General features: G+C 34.2%; 1 protein-coding gene across 1 annotated transcript; it reads right to left on the bottom strand.

Moving 5' to 3' along the window:
• Nucleotides 1-3,208: 3,208 nt before the first annotated feature.
• LOC132546427 (kynurenine--oxoglutarate transaminase 3-like) lies at nucleotides 3,209-10,789 on the bottom strand. Its single transcript, XM_060210138.1, has 12 exons — nucleotides 10,731-10,789; nucleotides 9,455-9,506; nucleotides 9,217-9,315; nucleotides 8,439-8,588; nucleotides 8,128-8,214; nucleotides 7,674-7,796; nucleotides 7,249-7,369; nucleotides 6,406-6,572; nucleotides 5,206-5,395; nucleotides 4,174-4,250; nucleotides 3,793-3,879; nucleotides 3,209-3,265 (listed from the first exon to the last, which is right to left on the bottom strand). The coding sequence occupies exons 1-12, from the start codon at nucleotides 10,787-10,789 to the stop codon at nucleotides 3,209-3,211; spliced, it is 1,269 nt and encodes a 422-aa protein (XP_060066121.1).
• Nucleotides 10,790-21,057: the final 10,268 nt, after the last annotated feature.

Raw genomic sequence — 21,057 nt, 5'->3', positions numbered from 1 at the left:
CCAGTGTCTGGAAACACGTGTAAAGCTGTTTGTATGTTCGTCAGAACCAAATGTCAGGTTCTCTATCACAGTCCAGTGTCTGGAAACACGTGTAAAGCTGTTTGTATGTTCGTCAGAACCAAATGTCAGGTTCTCTATCACAGTCCAGTGTCTTGAAGCACGTGTAAAGTTGTTTGTATGTTCTTCAGAACCAAATGTCAGGTTCTCTATCACAGTCCAGTGTCTTGAAGCACGTGTAAAGTTGTTTGTATGTTCGTCAGAACCAAATGTCAGGTTCTCTATCACAGTCCAGTGTCTGGAAACAATGTTGAACACTTGTTTAGTTTACCGTTAGATCCAAATGTGTTGTAGCAACGTTGATAAGTTTAAGTGTCAGAAACAGATATGTTTAGTTGTTTTAACGTTCGCTTGGTCTCCTTCAGAATTAAGTGTCCTCAAGCATTTTCATAATTTGTCCGGTTGCCCATCAGAACGAAATGTCTTGAAGCATTGTCAAAAAAATGTCCATCAGAGCCAAGTGTTTTGAAGCATTGTCATAAAGCTGTCCTGTTGTCCATCAGAATTAAGTGTCTTGAAGCATGGTCGTAAAGTTGTCCGGTTGTCCATCAGAATTAAGTGTCTTGAAGCATTGTCGTAAAGTTGTCCTGTTGTCCATCAGAATTAAGTGTCTTGAAGCATGGTCGTAAAGTTGTCCTGTTGTCCATTAGAATTAAGTGTCTTGAAGCATGGTCGTAAAGTTGTCCGGTTGTCCATCAGAACTAAGTGTCTTGAAGCATGGTCGTAAAGTTGTCCGGTTGTCCATCAGAGCCAATTGTTTTGAAGCATGGTCGTGAAGTTGTCTAGTTGTCCATCAGAACCAAATGTCTTGAAGCATTGTCATAAAGTTGCCTGGTTGTCCATCAGAACCATGTGTCTTGATGTATGTAATTTTTTGGGTGTCCGTCAGATCCAAGTGTCTGGAAGCATTGATGTAAAACTTGCTAGTTTTTTTTGTGTATTAAATACTTGTAAAGTTGGCAGGGTATCTGTCAGAACCAAATATCTTCAACTCTGACATTTTAGTCTTGGTGCAAGTGCCCATATTTGAATATGCGACGTTAAGGTATTCACGGAACAAAAAAAGCGATTCTGCCCTGTTTGCACTTTAATGAGACTGTGATTTCAATCCCTGTTCTATTGTGTTGTTTATAGAATTCACTTCTCTATTCTCATTAACATATTAGTATTACGTAGTATTATGACGTGTATGAGTAGTTTGCTTCTCCGAGTAGTAAAATATTCCTCCGCGAACTTTATTTTCTATATCTTGCGGATATACTCTTGCACATTTTTCCTATCCCGGGGTTATCCTTCTACAAACAGGGATAGCATTTACGGTCGTCACGGTTATCTCATTGGAAACCATTACAATTCCTTACTCGAGATGAAGATGGATATGTTTGATATTCGTTAGTTTGCCTGTTGATTTCGTCTTCTTTTACCTTTATAAACATGACATTTCTTCCTTGGCTTGACCAAGAGTTGTATGGTGTTGTCAATGAAGCAGAAGACACTTACTCTTCTGAAACATCTGATCTCATTCTTTTACTTTTTTAGGAGTTCCTGTGTAAATCTATCTTTTGTTCATGTTTTGCTCTAGTTTTAATTATGATTATGTTGACATTGTGGTATTTTCTCATTGTTTATTTTCTGTTACCCAGTATTTCATACAAACCGTCTATTTTCGGAAAAGGGCAGCTACCAAGTTTCGAAACTTGCTTGCAGTAGTTTCGAATACTGACCCAGTGACTCCGATGTCGTTTAGTGATGATTTGATTTCGGTCATTTTCAGGTAAACATGTTCAAATTACTCAAAATGTTGAAATACAGATCCGGGATTTTTATGTTATAGTTCATCCATCGATCTGATAAAGTTAGATATTTTAACTAAAAAACGTTTGTAAACTCTAAAGCGTTTCTTCGTATCAGAATGAAGATATTCGCAGAATAAGGTTATCTCTTATGATACGTCCACAAGCAGGCCTTACCATCAAACTATCTAAAATGTTGAAGTTTATCCACAGAATATTTTGATGACAAGTCATTATCCTGTTACTGACGTTACATAATTGATATTTACATTAGAACACATGGAAAGGAAATATATGTTTTTATTGGTATACATAATCATTATTGATAAAATATCTTAGATCACAACACAAGATTTGTATCATAAAAGCGGCCCTATGTCATCTCTAACTGGTTATTTGTTCGTCGTGTGTTGTCCTTTGTCCATTGTGCAGTCCATCAACCTTCGGAAACTGATACTAAACGGAATTAATGGATCGGCCTTTTTCATTTTGGGAATAAATGATAAACATTTTTGCTTAAAAATCTGTAAACTTTAAAAATGTAACTTTTTTGAGTTATGTGGTAAAAAGAAATATTTAAAGTATGCATTAATTTCAGATGACAACTCCTAAGACTCGTTTAATGAAAATTCATAATAAATGAAAACAAATTTAAGATCATATGTGTAGTATTAATGATGTTGATGGTCCGTAATATTTAACCTCACATCACGGTACATATTATTATTTATACATACATTTATATAATCAATTGTTTCAGAGAAATTCTGACTATATTGTATAAACAACTAACCACTTAATTTTAATTATTTACCAGAATCCTATTTGCTTTATCTTATCACCCTGCTATAGATATGAACCATCCTTACGCACCAGCGTTTATATAATTGATACGGTTCTAAATAAATATATGAGTATAGCTTACTATATATGTATTCCCCAACCACCTGCCAAAGAGATAGACCGTCAATACACAAAGTATAAACAACCTTCTTTGGGAGTGAACCATCTGTACACACCCTCCTCTTATAATTAACACTTCTCTATTAAATAAGTCCGTTTTATCCTTTAAGCAATGCCAAGTTAGTTGAACGTCTGATTAAACATCAAACTGCTGTATATAGATCAGTGTTGTTAAGTGGTGTACAGATGCATTGGTGAAGTTCCTAAACCACCCATATCTACAAGTCAATTTGACGTCACCACTAATCTACATATTGTCAGCACTCTTCCATCATTACCGCGGTTACCGATGTCTAATGACTTTCTCTATTGTCTAAAGTTTATATAGAACTCTAGGGATATTACATTGTAAATCTAAGAAGAAAAATCCCACCATTAGGAACACACAAGTGTGTTCAACTTTGTTTCCATTCATCAAGTATTTCTTTTGCCTTCTCCAGTGTTTCATCAGTCTACAAAACAAAACACATACGTGACCTGGAATGTGATTGTGACAAGTATGTAACAAACCTTTAAAGGTAGAAACAGAACCTTCACAAGGAGAGTACTTCAAGTTTACCTGAACAAGGCAAGCACTAAAACAATTTACACTCTCAAGGTAAACACATTCACAGTTTACTTTCATAAAGAAGACACATTCACAATTTACCTTCACAAGTTGGACAATGTGTAATTTACTGTCAAAAGGCAAATATACAAACAGTTTACTTCCACAAGGTAAAATCAACAATCTACATTGACAAGGTAAAATCTTTAACAATTTACCTTCACAAGGTAAAATCTTTAACAATTTACCTTCACAAGGTAAATACATTCACAATTTACCTTCACAAGGTAAAATGATCAACAATTACTTTCACAAGGTAAATTGATCAACAATTTACCTTCACAAGGTAAAATCATTAACAATTTACCAGATCAATATCAAATAGTAAATCTGAGTTCAACGTGCAAGTGCATTCATAATTTAACAATTTACCTTCAAAAAACAGATCCGCACATATTTCTCAGACATGTAACGATGCGCCTCGGAATAGAATATCGACAATGGCATCACACAGAGTTTCTGGAATGAAACCAGTTCTGCTAGGTATTTATTAAAAGTCATATTTTTTAGAGTGATGTTAGTTACATTTAAGACATTTGATCTAAGGTTAAAAATCATTGACAATCACAGTGGTGTAAAATTCGCCGAAAGAATATAAGATGAAAGGTGGCATTTAATGATATCTAAAAGATGTAAAATAAATCTAACAATAGGAATGATTAAAGATACTATTATCTTATTCTTCATTTGTAGATTATAAATCGGCTAACTGCCCTGATACAGAGACACACTCGGTTAACACTACAGTCTCACCTTTTCTGTCACCGCCCACTTGGCAAATCTGTAGTCTAATGCTTCCTCTGATATTTTGTCTTTTCCCACAGCATGCGCTGAAAACCAATAAACTAATGTTTAAGATATCTGCATTGAAAATTATAAAATGTTTCGACAGGTGTTTTCGAGATATTGATTGATCACATCGATCGTATATATCCACCAGAATTTAAAATCAAAGACACAACAAACTCTTCCACATCAGTCGTTTATCTCAATCTTTCCTACAACATGGACAGCTTTCCACCAAACTGTATGATAAATATGATTATTTCATTTCCCATAGCTATATATAATATCCCTGCGTCCCCAACCTATGGTGTATATGTCGGGATTGATTCTTTATTTCCTTGTATGTTGAGTCTCAGTGTAATCTTCCTTTTGTTTATATTTATCCTGGTATTGACTGCATTTGACTGAATTAATTTTGGATTATGATTTTGTTCACACTTTTTTTTTTGTTTTCGAAAGCGTCACGACTTTGTCAAAAATTGTTTTCATTAAAAAACGAACTATGCAGAAATTATGCGCTGGCCAAGTCTTATGCATATACATATTTTCACATGATGTATCAAAAAATTAAAAAAAAATAAAAAAAAACTTACACCCCAAACCCTAACACCCAAACTATTGGGAAAATGTTTGACTACAACAGACAGTGGATGAATTCAAATTCGTGGGATATCGTCTTGTAACATCATTATTTCTGAATGGTTAGTAAGAAATTACATGTATAAAGATATCAGATAGGCCTGCAACAGTGTATGTTCGACATGTATCTTATTTAATATTCGGGATATCTGTTTCAGCTACAGATTAAACATACACTGTTAATATTATGTATGATGTGCATCATTATACATTTTTCATATAACTTCTATGATGTAATCAACATTGTAACCTAAAAAGTATATTTGAAAATTCCGCTGTGAAATAACATTATATATATCCTGTATTATGTATGATATTACCTAGAATATTCGATATATCCGCTATGATGTATGATATTACCTAGAATATTCGATATATCCGCTATGATGTAACACCCGCCGTCAGGGGTGATGGCATTGAAACCAGCTTTGTTGAGATATTGACAAAGTCTGTTTCTCTTCAACTCCAGTTCTTTAGATATAGTCTGGAAATATGACTCAGGTGTGTTCATCACGTGCATCTCCTTCTCAAAGGCAACAGCCAAAGCTTCCTGTGTTCAAAAATAGATTGCAGATGAAAATCAAACTTAATTCATCTTACAACAATTGTGAAACGAGTTGTTCTTGTATAAATCATTCTTGTTGGTCCAGATACGATCTTACTGTGGGAGGCAATCGGAGTACTTGTGGGAAAACCGACGTATTCAGGCAAACGACATAAAATCTTTCTACGTCCATTCCGGAATTTGAACCCCGGACGACTAGGTGAAATACGAGTGCTTTACCACTTTGAAACCCGACCACCTTAACGGTGATAGAATAAAGCAATACCCTGGTAGTTGTTTACATAACTACTCAGTGTACATTCTGTTTATTTTTGACAGATAATTTCTGGTGAAGTCTCCTTAGCATCCTTTCATGTTTTTAACGCCCTATCAACAACAGCCTACTGGTGTCTGCGAAGTTAGTGCCGGTGTTGAACGATTGTTTCTTTTGGGGAGTGGGGAAAAGGGCGATGGAGGTAGGGGGAAGGGGCTGAGATACGTCCGTCTTAGTCCCCATGTGATAGTGCAGAACTGAAGTAGAATTTATATTGCTGCCACTGCCAGAGTACAGCCGAACGTTCTCAGTAGAACGCAGAGCTCCTTCACGTTATACTGATAAAGGGCAGACCAGCCGTTGCGTTATTGCAGTGAAAAAGGAGTAGCAACTACCATTTCAAAAGTCTGTAGTCTGTTTCGACAAGTCACAGAACCCAAAGCATTCCGCAAGGGCGAACACTCATCGATCAACTAATAGGTCAAATGTAAGTCCGTGTCAAGAGAGACAACAAGGCGAAAATACTATGTAGGTGTTTCGGAAGAAGGAAAACGACCAAATTAAGTCACCTCTTTCAAATCATGCAATGGGGACAGCAGATACATTTCTTTCGTCCTATCTTCAAGGAAGTATCTGCTTTGTATATTAGCACATGTTTTTTTTAAATTCATATATCAATTTTACTCCTATACATGAAAGACAGTACAGTGTACTACACTCATATTGGCAATGAAATATTTACCTGTGTAGGAGTAGGACTTGTCCGAATGGCAGAGAAGTGGTAGTTTTGGAGAACTTGTATTAAGTGTTTAGGTCCGACACACCAGCCTACCTTCCAGCCAGTTACACTGAAACTCTTCCCAGCACTTCCGAGGCTAATAGTGCGCTGCCACATATTAGGGAAACTCGCTGGAAAGGAAAACACGTTTTTAAAGGGGATTAAAACGCAAAGCAGCAGAAATTAATACTGACATGTCAATAGGAGCGACGCCGTACTGCTACATATCACAATAATCATCGGGAAGCCACATCAATATTCTTGTTTTATTACGTCTACCCGTCCTTGACGTTTGGACACAATGACCTTTGATCATGTGACCTTGTCATTTATTAAGTTTAATCCATGCATTTTTATGAACTTAACCATTTTGACCAATTTAATTTAAAGAGTTCAGTAAATATTGAAATTGTCAAGAACTGAATTAATGGACAGATGGAAAGTATCTTGGATGGAAAAAGAGAAAGTAAAGAAGCTACAGCGTATAAAGGTAATTGATACTACTTTCTTATAAAGGTGTATTTCAGATATAAAGAGAAACTGCTGAAGAAACTGTGCAGATAAATTACCCGAGAAAATATCAAATCATATGGTATTGTTTTAGAAATCGTAAATATATCTGTTTATCGATTCCGCCCAACAGGAACTGTTGACATTTTAGCCACACCTACTAAAAGTATCATCATGAAAGCCGAATTTAACTTCTCCCTTCATACAACGTTTAAACGATTTGTTAATTCAGATATCAGCTCTACCGTCATTTCGACGACACACGAGTGGTTGTAATTTTTACCAATAAATGTTTACCTATCCGAGTGTGTTGTTTTCCACCATATATCAGCCTTTCATAAACCTCGTCAGCCACACAAAGTAGGTTATGTTTCACGCAAAGATCCGAGATTTCACGAAGTTCCTTCTTGTCAAATACCTGCACATGACAAAAACTCCAATCAATTGACCTAAGAAATCCATGTTTAAGGTCTAACTGGCCATCATATTAAAAGTGTCGCTACGATGTATAAATTTCACACGCAGTTGGAAAAATATATTGACAATATTCATACCAACCTCATTGACGGATGGTCTTGTAATTTTGTAATGACAAGTGACCTTTGACATGTCGAACACATTAAGGGCCATGGTAATCCGATTCAAAATTCAGCTACCAATTATTTCTCATTCACATCTTTAACAATACGAAAATAATAAATTTGATTTGATAAACAGCTTACTTTGCCTAATGGATTCATAGGCGTATTCAGAAAAATAGCCTTTGTTTTGCTTGTAACAGCCTTTTGCAGTTCTGCCGTATTGAACACCCAGTTAGCACTGCTCTGTTCACCACCATCTTTATACTGAAGAAGTAAACATATTAGAATGATCATGTCAATGGTAACGAGAATGCTATTTATGTAGAAAGGTCTTTTAATCTTATGACTTCATTTAATTGTTTTAGACTTTGCATTTGAAAAAGAAAAGCAATATTTTAAATAATGACTTCATAATTTAGAGTATATACATCAGTCACCAAAATGCAGTTTTATATACGTTCACAACAATTACACGCATCTAGATATCTATTAATTTATTTTAACATAATATATATGATATGGTTATTGGAGATCGGAACAAGAAAGGATTATTATACATTTTTTAAACAGTGTAAATATTCTCTTCTTAACTTACAGGTCGCAGTGGGACATAGACTGGCACAGCACCACGCATTTCCAACATAGTTTTGTATGCGGCATAGAATGGCTCCAGCAAAATCACCTACAACATAATATAGTGCCATTCATGCCGGCGTGAACGCGTAGCTTTTTACAAGAGTTTAAATGTAGCTGATTTACATAGTTGTGTTACAATTGATATATGTTACTGTTGAATATGATTTATTTTAATTAGAAAACTGTTCACTCTCTCTCCGAGGAAGAAAAACATCAAAGTGAAATGAAGGAGAAGTGATGATAGCAGATGACCAACACATTTTGTCTTACTTCATCCCCCGGGTAGATGAGACTCTGGCATATAGAGGATAAACCCTGGAATGCCCCTATGGTGATCAATACGTGGTCAGTTGGGTCCAGCGTGGTTGAAAGAAACTTCGAGTACAACTTAGCCAGGACATTCACCAGACGAGGATGACCCTAGTATATATACATGTGACTTAAATAGTATACGTTTATTTACCACGTAAATATTGTCTTCATAAACAATATATATTATGACATAAATGAATATTACTAGTATTTCTTCACATGACAAAGCATTTGATAATTGAAACTGTGAACTTACATCTTACACACTCAGTGATAAATTTATCTCGAATCACGAAAGCCATATACCACACAACCTGAACATGTGTGCAGTTTTTGGTATTCGATGTTTTCAGTGTTAACAAATATATTGACATATACATCATTGCATTGTTCCTTTGGGTTAGCCAGAAGAAGTTATTTTAAGATTTTAACAAATTTTGCTCATGTGACCTCAAATAAGGGTCAGGGTTATTTCTTTTCACAAATTTGTCGGAATTACTCGGAACATGTCAGCCAAATATCATTATTTTGCATCTTTCGTTTAGTCGGGCTCGGTCTTATCAACGCACTGGCCGAATACCTTTACATTTGGTCTGCTAGTTATTGACAGAAAGATGTTAAATTGTAAAATTGACGCCTGACGGATGAACAACGGACAATGCGTAAAATGTATCGTTTAATTCTGTATACTCATATACGGGAGGGCAAAATTCATCACGTAGTTGTGTATACTCACATACGGACTGGTATAATGGTGTAACGTGAAGTTGTTTCCTGTTGCCGCGTCACTTAGCGCCTGCGTGATGTGGTGTGGTGGTGGAAAGTTTGGAAATCCCTTTAAGATAAATAATCAATATTATTTCATAGATTTAGTACCTTTAACGTTTACCTAATTTATTGTTCAAAATAAAAATCAGATTTGAAAATCACCTCTGTCAGGTGATTATACAAAATATCTATATATTTAATCATACCAAACCAAGGTCAAGGGATCCATTCTCTGAAGCCATCTTATTCAGTACCAGCCTGTAGTAACGACAAAAATATAGAATTCATTTCAAGGAAATCTGAAAAACAAATGTCATAAATATCTACATGTAACACCTCATTTGTTTAGATTACATGTAAATCAAGTACCTGCATTCATGTGCAAGTTTAATGAGAACAATAAAACCATTCGCATGCTCATTCCTGACCTCTGGACTCTGAGTGACTTTCATAGAGAAAACAAAATTCACTGCAATCAGGAAAGTACGGGGCTAATGCTCCCCATCTAGATGTTAACATTTATTTCGATTTATTTTGGTTTCCCCCAACTGCTTCTTAGATTACAAATTTGCGGCCCGTAGTCCTAGAATGACGAAATAAATGTATGATGTAATTCAATTTTTTGTGTGGCTCCGCTTTATACCCATAAGTATTTATTTGCATCAAAATAGAAAGAAAGAAAATACCATCATGTCAACATAATCATATTCCAAACTCAAATTCAATAATCGATTAGTGATTTCGTCCTCCATATATTTCTTCTTTCATTTGGACGGTTTTCAGTTACGAGATACGCTTCAGTATAGTTCCCAACCATATAATAATACCACCGTTCATTTTTCTTGGAGCGGAAAGCTCTCATAACAAGAGACTGAAAATATTCGTTCTGTTTAGAATTGGGTATGGTGGTGTACAGGATGGAACAATCAAATGTTCTTTAAGAGCTTTTTTAGAAGAGGTAGTTGATGATTGGCCAAAAAGGTATTTGTATTTTGTAAAAACCCATATACTACGTCTTGGGTAAACATCATCACAATACGATTGTAATCCAAATTTAATAGTACTAAGAATTGTGGTAAGTAGGTGCTATTAACTTGCTTTCCTATTTTGTTTCTTTTTTGTTTTGCAATTTTTGACATTGCAAGTGGTGGACACTGCTGGTGGATTTCCGAGGAATAAATGTTCAAAGATGAGACCTTAGCCTCACTAACAATTCCTAGAGGAGTAGAAAGATGTATAATATATTTTCTTTCATTATTTTGGCGCTATTAAAGGTGTTATTTATGTTTGTTGCCTTTTTTGCAATCTTTATAACGAAGTCATTTATAAGGCATACAAGAACAATGACAGCGTTTAGAGAGCTCATGTGACCGTAGCGACCACAGGTCCCCTTTGTTTATAATTGAAAGTTGTATCGACTCTAATGTCACCTTCATTGTCGGTAATACTGTTCACTTCGGTTGATCTAACTGTGTTACTTACATTGGATCATCAGCAAGCCTCTTCAACATGGAACTCGTGGTATCGTCATTGACAGACATCTCCGTTTCTGATGTATACAATAATAAAGATATTTATATAGACAACAAAGGAAACATAGACACGTTTTTATCACAGGGCAAGCATAATAAAACCCGTTAAATACAATAAAGAAAATAAATACCAGCAATGTAACATAATCTAAATTCAAACAAGAATTCTATAAAACTAGGGCAAATATGAACAAGGACACGCAAGAAAGACTTCTGAAAGGAAACAGGGAGTGCAAGACCAGGTGTTCCGAATGGGGTAAGTCTCGTCGACTATAACCGCCATGCAAAACTTTGGTCACTCCAAGTAAGGAGTGCCAGGTTCTCAAACAGTAACAAGGAAAACAACATTCTAGTGGAAATCTCCACTTCTCCTTATAGAACAAAATAATATTTTTGTCCACACTTTGTACTGTAGTGTTTCTACTTACAAATATGTGTGATATTTACAGAGGATGTTCACCGTTACATATCTCGATATCGTCTCGATATCAAGATAAAGAAATGATTAATATAGTAGTTCGGACAAGGATGAGTGATCCATAAAAAATGAATGATCAAGGTGGACAGTTTTTCAACATATTATATATAACACTGGTATTATTTATGCCTATTTACTTGACATAATGACGATAACGTTTTTAATGAGAATTCTCAAATATAGCTCATAATCGTATTTTTCAACATTTTATAGTTACATCTATAATATATTTGATAAAATTTATGTTATTTTAGAAATTATAAATTATGGTTCATTATTCAGGGAACATTGAATCTACAAAATCGAGTGACACTAGACAGATTTCTATGATTGCGTCTTTGGAAAAAACATTGATTTACTATATAGTTTATCGTTTTCGATCATTTTTCATTCATTGGTGTCTAACATACATCAGAATGTCAGTATCAGTGAAACTGATAAAATCTCCAATATTCTAATTTAAAAATTTGGAATTTAAGAGTTTGTACTTTAAACAAAGGGCAATAACTCTCCAATGAAGGGATGTGAGTCCTGAATTTTGATATACTGCACATCGTCTTAGCATGATAAATTTATACAACAAGAAGTTTCATTATCCTAGTTTAAATGCAAGTAAAGTTATGCTTTGGACAGGAAATTTAACAAAGGACAGTAACTCTGGAATTTAGGGCCCTGCATTCGGTACACTGCACATCACATTAGCATGAACATTATATACACAAAGTTTCATGATCATTGCTTTAACTGTGGTAACTTTTGCTCTGGAAACCATACCATAGATATACTACGGTAGTACGACGCAAACAGTATACGGTAGTGAAACGGAAAAGCTACGGATTAAAACACCAAGTTGTTTAAGAATAAATAACTCGGTTTGTATAAAAAGGGAATGTGTTTTGATTTTATAAGAAATGACAATATTCATGCTATCGTTACGGTTTAATGGTCCATTCATACCTTAAGGGTTTCAAGTGAACTAACGTAGCAGTGATGTCCGGGAGCATTTAAGATATACAGGTTCAGTGTACCTAACACACAGGAACACTGGCCGTCTCGGATGACCGTTTTGAAAGATATAACTTATTCACCCATCTCTGACCGATATTTGTACACCTAGATTTCTATCAGTCATTTCTATCACCGACCATATTACAACAGAAGCATGACAGATATGATACACAGTTGAGTAATTTTATTGAATCAACGTAATTATACATTTGTACATACAGTTATGGTATCGCACAACGTTAAAAGATCACACGTCTGTGCCCAGGATGTGCAGTTCTATCACAGAGATGTTCTGTTGTAGTTCCTATAAAAATGTAAATTTAGAAATGACAGGGACAAGGTTGTTGTTTTTTTTTCAGAAATGTAAGAGTACAGCCAAGTATAGCTCCTATCTAACCGATATCTTTATAGGTCAGACATATTAAAATCTATCCTAGGCACAGGCTTGATAGTAAGGTTAACAAATACTAGATCTATATTACAATCAACTTTCTACAATTTTGTAAAGAAAAGATATATATCCGAAGTGTTTTGTGCAGTACTGGTTTATCACGTATTTACCCACGCCGTATAAAGGTAATTTTTGTTGTTTGGAACACACCATTCGCCTCTTTCTGTGGTGTGAACCTATACACAAGAGAGGCTAATTAACACTTGGTCCTGTTGTATTTCGATAAATATCAATTTGAAAAGGACTTTTAATCACCCATCAACATTTAATATGCCTATTCAGTCATAATTTTACGAAATTTCCGTTTAATCATCAATCCGTAATATCAATCAACCATATTTATTGATCAGCACAAAATATGTGATATGATCGCACAGTTGCGACTAGTTATTGTATCGTGCGTGTGTGCGTATGAGATATGCACGAGGTGCAGTAGTGCTGAGGGCTCTGAAGATCTTTACACGGTTTTATTTTTGACTTGGTAGAGGTCGATAGTCAGAATTCTCCCCTATATAAATACACCAAATTGTTACGACCGCTGCCAGGGTCTACATTTAGGAAGTTTACAACAGGGCGATAGATATAAATTATACGTCGATGGAAAGATAAAAGATTTTCCAACAAACTTGCACATGTGTCTAAGCAATTTAATGTCGTAATCTTAGTATTTCCCCTCATTTCCCCGTGAATTTTACCTTACAGAATATTTACAATGGCTGCATTTATGCGGAATACAGATGTTGACAGAAGTAAAAATACTTTTTCGTTTTTAACGGTTTTAGATTTTAGATGATTCTTTCCTGATGTTGAGTGACTGTACACTAAGGCTACTCAAGTGTGCCACATTACAAACACAACACATTCGATTACGAGTGTACATAGCCATGCAGTGTGTATCTGCTACATCTAAATGTTTCTAACCTATAGCTCCATAGCTAAATTGGGAAACATACCTAGCTGTACTCCTCAATATAAAATCTATCGGAGACTTATTCATAACTAATTTCTATATTTATACTAATCGAAAATCCGTGCGATAGAAGGACACATCAATTGCATATAAGCGTGTTTGCAAATTTTGTCCAGTTTTCCTATAGTGCACACAACGTGCACACATCGTGCATAAATCGTGCGTGCAATGAAAAACTGTTAAGTGATTATATCGGTACTTGAAGATTACTTCGCTCAAAATCTGATTAAATAATGAATGAAAGGGAAATTGTCACATAGTTAGAAAGAATGTGTCTGCCATCCTTCACCCTACACCCCCACCCCAACTTTCAAATGGCTGAAAAGTACTAGTCTATAAAGACATATCAAAATGATTTCAAGTGAGGACCAACCAGTTTGTGAGGGATTTCCTAATATTTGATGACTGTTTCAGTCCCCACCTGAAACGTTGTCGACCTTCAATATCTGAAAAAGTCTCTAATTTCATTACTTATTAGCCAACAAGAACTAAACGTTTCGTGAAGGATTCACGATATTACTACAATAGTCGTTTGGGTAGTTAGATTTATTCTCGCCATCAATATCCACACTAAATGGGATGTACCAGATTAACTGCAGATTGTGAAAATCCACTTGATGTCCATAACCACTTAATTTAAGTCTCCAATAATGTTTGGGATCAGAGGATGGCAATTCTTCTTCAAGTATACCAGGAACATTTTCATAAAGTATAAAAAGGGAATCCGTTTTCATAGAGTTAACTTTTTTGCATTGAAACCGTATAATGTAAACGTCCAAAAGATGTTTGACTGACCTCGCAACCAATCACGAATTCTCATTTCTCAAAAACCCTTTTCTCAAGATGCAGGATTTCGTAAATGTATTCACGGTTTTCTTACCAAGAAAAATAATTTAGTCTATTTAGCTTTCCCATTTTAAAAAATTTTCAGACATTTGGTTTTAAAAATTTAATTACATCTGTCTCACATTTGATTGAGAAAGATTGAATACATATTAATGAGTATTAAAGGAAGTGACATTGTACTAATTCTTGACTGCAGTAATGCGGAAATCCAGCAAATAGTTTTACAATATCAGTATAATAGTATAAAGTAGTAACTTACATGTTAAATGCGGCTCAATGTTTTAAAGTCCGAAGTGTCCTCTGGACAAATAGGCAAGCGTAATATGATTTTACTGACAAACATCTCAAGCGTAACGAACTTTGATATTTTGTATTCATCCATTGGAAGACTACATAATCCATTCGAGTTAAATATCAATGAGAATTCTACAGTGTCACTGAGACACATCAGCAAGGGGCCCTGACCGCTCAACGTCAGCTCTGAACCTGTTCAGTTACAGATGTGTTTATACTGGGAATACCAGCTAAGCATCAAAATGAATGTTTATTGTACTTAATCCATTTTTGGCGCTGCTGTATCGAACTTTAAAGTTGTATCAAAATGTGCTATGCGCATGTGTGTCTTTTGTACAATTTTCGAGATTGCAGGCAGTAGATACTACTGGTAGACTTTTAGTCGGAGAGCTTTGCTGTAACCTTCATGCCGTGTTTTAATTCAATCTAATAGTGCTACAGTTCAGAATGCATACGTTTTTGACGTTGTTCTTAAATAAACAGATATATATATATTGATTTAGTACTATTAAAAAGTGATTCCTTGGAAATCCATGAAAATGCCATGAAAAAGTGAAATCATGAAAAAACAATGAGAGTATACGTGAAAATTTGCATTTTGTTCTTTTGCCATTCGAAGTACGCTTACGAAGAAGACATTTCTAATATATAAACTCCTTAACAAAATCACCTCCGTAAAATATGGATAGTACTAGTAGTATCCTAGCAAATTATACATCAAGACCACGAAAAAGAACATGTTTTAACGGTGCATGTAATGTTGCCAAAATTCTAATTGTGTATTATTCGTAGTACCCAAGTAGAGTCCTAAGAATGCATGTTGAAAATTCGAAAGTCACCTATATCCTGTACTTTGACCCTTGAAATGAGTGTGAGCCAGGATGCACCTCTTACCCCAAAACGTATTTTTAAAAAACCCTATGATAAATCATTAAATTGGGTCAAAACCTCTTCATTAAAGTCTTCTTCTGCTGTCTTCAATTCAATCATAAAGCTAGGTATTAGGAGTGTAAAAAGGTAAAGACGTTTAACGGGTGAAAAATAATTAATTTGGTACATATATGTATTTAAAGTACAGGAAATTTCATCGAATTTCGAAACCAGAAAATAACGTTCCACGTACAGACTTTCTTGTGATGACAGAATCAGGAAAATATTTCAAATTCTTTCAGCATGTTGCTCTTTTCATAATGGAACAGACAAGAAAGAGAGTCGCTATACTATACATGTGTTAAAACACTGACAAAGATTGTTTTAATATAAATTCATGATCTAAAATAATTTCTAACAATGTTTGATACCATAACTGTTGTCAATTCAGATTTCTGGTAATTACTTTCTATTTCTTTCATTGAGATATTGGCAGGTTAATTCATAGAATAGAATCTTTAAGTTTTATACAGTGCGGTTGAATTAATTTAGGATATTCCAAATACACATAATACCTCAAGCAATATATCATTGATGCAACGTGGACACTCATGCAAGAGGTAATGATGTCATTATCCTGCTGGTAGACCCGAATATTTGGAACGTACAGCATGTAATGGTTTCAAGATATTCCAGATCCATACGAAGGAATGCGATATCAGATGCTTCAGGTTTCTGCCATTTACTTTTATTTCAGCATATCATGTTATCGTCTTCACCAACTCTTTTTTTATCAAAACGCTGTCTTATAGGGTTAGTCTCAATCTCATTTGGATTATCCTCAAATGAATCCCAAGTAACCTTAGCTTAGAATCATTATTAAGCTGAGTGTTGACCTTTGAGTTATATGTAATAATTGACTATGCTACGCTTCATCTTGAAATTGAGACATTGAAATTCGGTATACAAACGAGAGTATCTATTCAAAATAAACGAAATAGCACAACACAGAAGTGACAATTACAGCACATGTGACTCATAAATATTTCAGTAGTCACAGTAATAACACGTTTGTCTCATAAAAGTATTTCAGTAGTGACAGTAATAGCACATGTGACTCATGAATATTTTTAGTAGTGACAGTGATAGCACGTGTCTCATGAGTATTTCAGTAGTGACAGTAATAGCACATGTGATTCATGAGTATTTCAGTAGTGACAGTAATAGCACATGTGACTCATAACAGTATTTCAGTAGTGACAGTAATAGCACATGTGACTCATGAGTATTTCAGTAGTGACAGTAATAGCACATGTGACACATAACAGTATTTCAGTAGTGACAGTAATAGCACATGTGATTCATGAGTATTTCAGTTGTGACAGTCATAGCACATGTGTCTCATACGAGTATTTCAGTAGTGACAGTAATAGCACATGTGACTCATAACAGTATTTCAGTAGTGACAGTCATAGCACATGTGACTCATGAGTATTTCAGTAGTCACAGTAATAACACGTTTGTCTCATAAAAGTATTTCAGTAGTGACAGTAATAGCACATGTGACTCATAACAGTATTTCAGTAGTGACAGTAATAGCACATGTGACTCTTAAGAATTCATGATCAGATCAACTACAGAGATGCAGAACGCAATTTCAAATATGAAAAGAGGAAAGTTATATTGAAGATTTGAATTTACTTGAATTATTCTGATATTCTGAATAAGTTCTAATTCCATGTATACCGAAACATAACATGCGAATATATAGCTGTCCTTTTCAGGTGGCTGCATTGATCTGGAACAGAAAAAAGTTTGTATCAATGATTTAATAATGTAAGAGGCATAACTCATGTAAGCAGTTTGGGCAAGCTTGTTACTTTAGTTTTGAACAACCGTCGTATAATTAAGGATACTAAGTGAAGCAAATTTCATTATCATCGATGTCCAGATAAGTGATCACTCAAATGTAGATGCAAATATTGTTGTTGACTATAAAATGGTTTGACCATAACAATAGAGGTAAGCAAATATATGAACTTGTGAACATAAAGTCTAAAACAAAATTGAATTCGTAAATTTATTAAACATGGAGTTCAAAGAAAAATTGCTGGTGCGAACGTGTAAATATGTAGTTCAAAGCAAATTGCTGGTGTGAATGTGTAAATATGTAGTTCAAAGAAAATTACTGCTGTGAACGTATAAATATGTAGTTCAAAGAAAATTACTGGTGTGAACGTGTAAATATGTAGTTCAAAGACAATTACTGGTGTGAACGTGTAAATATGTAGTTCAAAGAAAATTACTGGTGTGAACGTATAAATATGTAGTTCAAAGACAATTACTGGTGTGAACGTGTAAATATGTAGTTCAAAAAAAATTACTGGTGTGAACGTGTAAATATGTAGTTTAAAGACAATTACTGGTGTGAACGTATAAATATGTAGTTCAAAGACAATTACTGGTGTGAACGTGTAAATATGTAGTTCAAAGAAAATTACTGGTGTGAACGTATAAATATGTAGTTCAAAGACAATTACTGGTGTGAACGTGTAAATATGTAGTTCAAAGAAAATTACTGGTGTGAACGTATAAATATGTAGTTCAAAGACAATTACTGGTGTGAACGTGTAAATATGTAGTTCAAAGAAAATTACTGGTGTGAACTTGTAAGACATGCAATTGCAGGTTCTTGCAAAACATGAAGTTGAATGTAAATTGCTGAAGATTATAAGACCTCGATAAGAAATTATGAGATTAATGTCTTTTGACATTTTACTTGCACAATAGGTCACATTTTGGTCACAAAATGAGTTATAATATTATGAATAGAGAAAACATGTCGAGCGCTTAGGATAACTAATACAGAAAATAATATCGTTTCAATGTGAGTACTCTAACCGATTTTATACAGTCTCTTTGTCAACGATTTTGAACTGAATTTTATAAAAGAAAACTAGTTACCTGGGTTAATCGGGTTGATTTTTTTTATCTTTAATTGTAAATGTAGACGACACAAGTTTTATTGTAGAAACACCTTGGGTTTTACAACACATGAAGCTAATTGCATTATGTCTCTATGATAATGAATGTAAGCTCACTATAAATGTACATAAGCCAAAAATCGCAATTTTGAGAAATGGTGGAGTTAGACGTGAAGACAAATGGTTGTATGACACTGAGAAAGTGTACATTGTCAGTTATTACCTCTAGATATGGAGATGTTCTAGCCCTATTAGTTAGTAAATTTCCTTTCATCTTCAAGTGTTGATTTCATACTACCTTATAGCAATTTATTTTCGTCACCTAACTGTATATAAACTTTTAAATTTCTTAATGTTCATAATGTAAAACAGTTGTGTAATCTGGGTAAATTGTGATATTTTCATTATAGTACCATTGTCTGTGTGTGTAATCATAAATTTCTATCATAATATGTTGGTGTGTTATTCAACTCCCAAGGCATCAGTTCCAACTATTGTATACACATTCAGCCTATACATGTATAACAATGTGATGTAACACCTTAGCATGTTTGTATTGGCTGATAGGATAAACTTTGACCCCCAAAGGGCACTTCACTCTCTCACGGAAATTAGTGTGCCCATTATGTAGTTCATCATTGCTTTTGTTATGATTTTTATTTGGATGACCATCCTTTTTCGCTATAGAGATCACAAATCAAATTATCTCGAGCCATACTTTGTCATGAATTACAATCTCACTGTGTGCTTTTGAATTTCCAGAAATGTCAAAAAGCTTTTCCTTTATCGAGTTTTTAATATGGGCATAAATTTCCCATGCAATTCATTTCCATATTGAAATACACTGAAGACTATCTAAGAGAAAGAACAAATAAATACAACAATTAAGTGCATTTAAATAAGTAATATATTTACATGTGAAATATGGTATAAAAACAAGACATCATGGAATATAAAATGTCAATGATAAATATAAAGTTTTTAATAAACATCTTGTTCATATGAAATTGTTTTTGGTATCTTTGCTCGTTCAGTGTCGTCCTCTTCCATCGTCTTGTTCGTCAAAAGTCTACGTTAGGGTTGAATTTAAAATTGAATCTATCAATTAATTCAGTCATCTTAAGAACATGTTATTGAAAAAGGAAGACTTATGAGCTGGACTATGTCTTGCTTTTTTGGAATTGTCTTAAAATTCCATATAACCAAATAGACCTACTACATCGCCTCTTGTATAAATTAGAAACAAATCAGCTTGTGTTATTTTTAGTCAGAATGGCAATAAATTGAGGCTATCATGAAAATCAGCTTCAGAATAAATTTTACATTCTTGATTCAAAATTTATATACATGTACATTTAACGCAGTGCTAGTTGTACTTTTATGAATACTATTCTCATCAAAGGTACAATCATCAAGGAATATCAAAAGCAAACATGGAAGCTGTTTATTTTATTTCAAATCACATTCCAAAATGTTTTAACAATTCTAAAAATGTTGGAGCTCTTGCAATTTTTAACATCTCAAATTGTCGAATTACTGGGACTGACCACTAGTTCGTGAATCGCTTCTTGGTCAGTCATGCTCTTCGATTCAATGAAAGTAATTATACAAATAAAATTATTTAAGGAATTATCTACACATTTATTGTATTGATTAGCCTATCCGAGTAAAATATCTTTTATAATTCTGTTTGTACATGTATAAGTGTTTGTAGATATATATATTTCCTTACAAATGAAAGTTAGTTTAGTAATCTAAAACATTAAGTCGTTCATGTTTCATGATAACAGATACCATGTGTAAATATTCCTAGTACATATGTTCACTACAGTACAATATTGATATCATTCTTCCATAAATTAATCGGTTTGTGCCTCTTTGTAAAATATTGTATTCATTCAATAAAGGACTGTGGAAAGACAAACAAAATAACCCATTACAAACCTAGCATTTTGGTTATTAACAAACTGATGTTTAATACTTCTTTGATTTCGTTCGATCTAAAAAGCAAGTTCACAGTTTCCGTTATGAATATTATTTAAAAAATACCACTTTTTGATTGAAGGGTTTATATTAGTATAAGGCTATTTGTTATTCTGTTATTATTGATATACATTCTTTATAAAAGTGAAAGCGGCCAAGATAAATATGTTTACATCGTTCTGTTACCAGATACTTACTCCAGTTGAGAACATTTCTAAATTTTTCCTCTAGTTATTGTCATGTTCCTATCTCGTAGAAATCGTTAAAAAAACTTTTGGTAATAATACATCGTTTCCGAGATTTTTTAAATTATGGGGCTAGATGCTCTTTTCATACGCTTCAAAATTTAGGTCCTTCGCATCATTGACGAGTCCTGGAAGGACGAGACAGCTG

This window comes from Ylistrum balloti, unplaced genomic scaffold (genome assembly GCF_031769215.1).
Source record: "Ylistrum balloti isolate Yb309-2 unplaced genomic scaffold, AGI_CSIRO_Ybal_v1 Utg369890, whole genome shotgun sequence".
NCBI classification, from domain to species: domain Eukaryota; kingdom Metazoa; phylum Mollusca; class Bivalvia; order Pectinida; family Pectinidae; genus Ylistrum; species Ylistrum balloti.
This window is presented reverse-complemented; position numbering and strand designations above follow the sequence as displayed.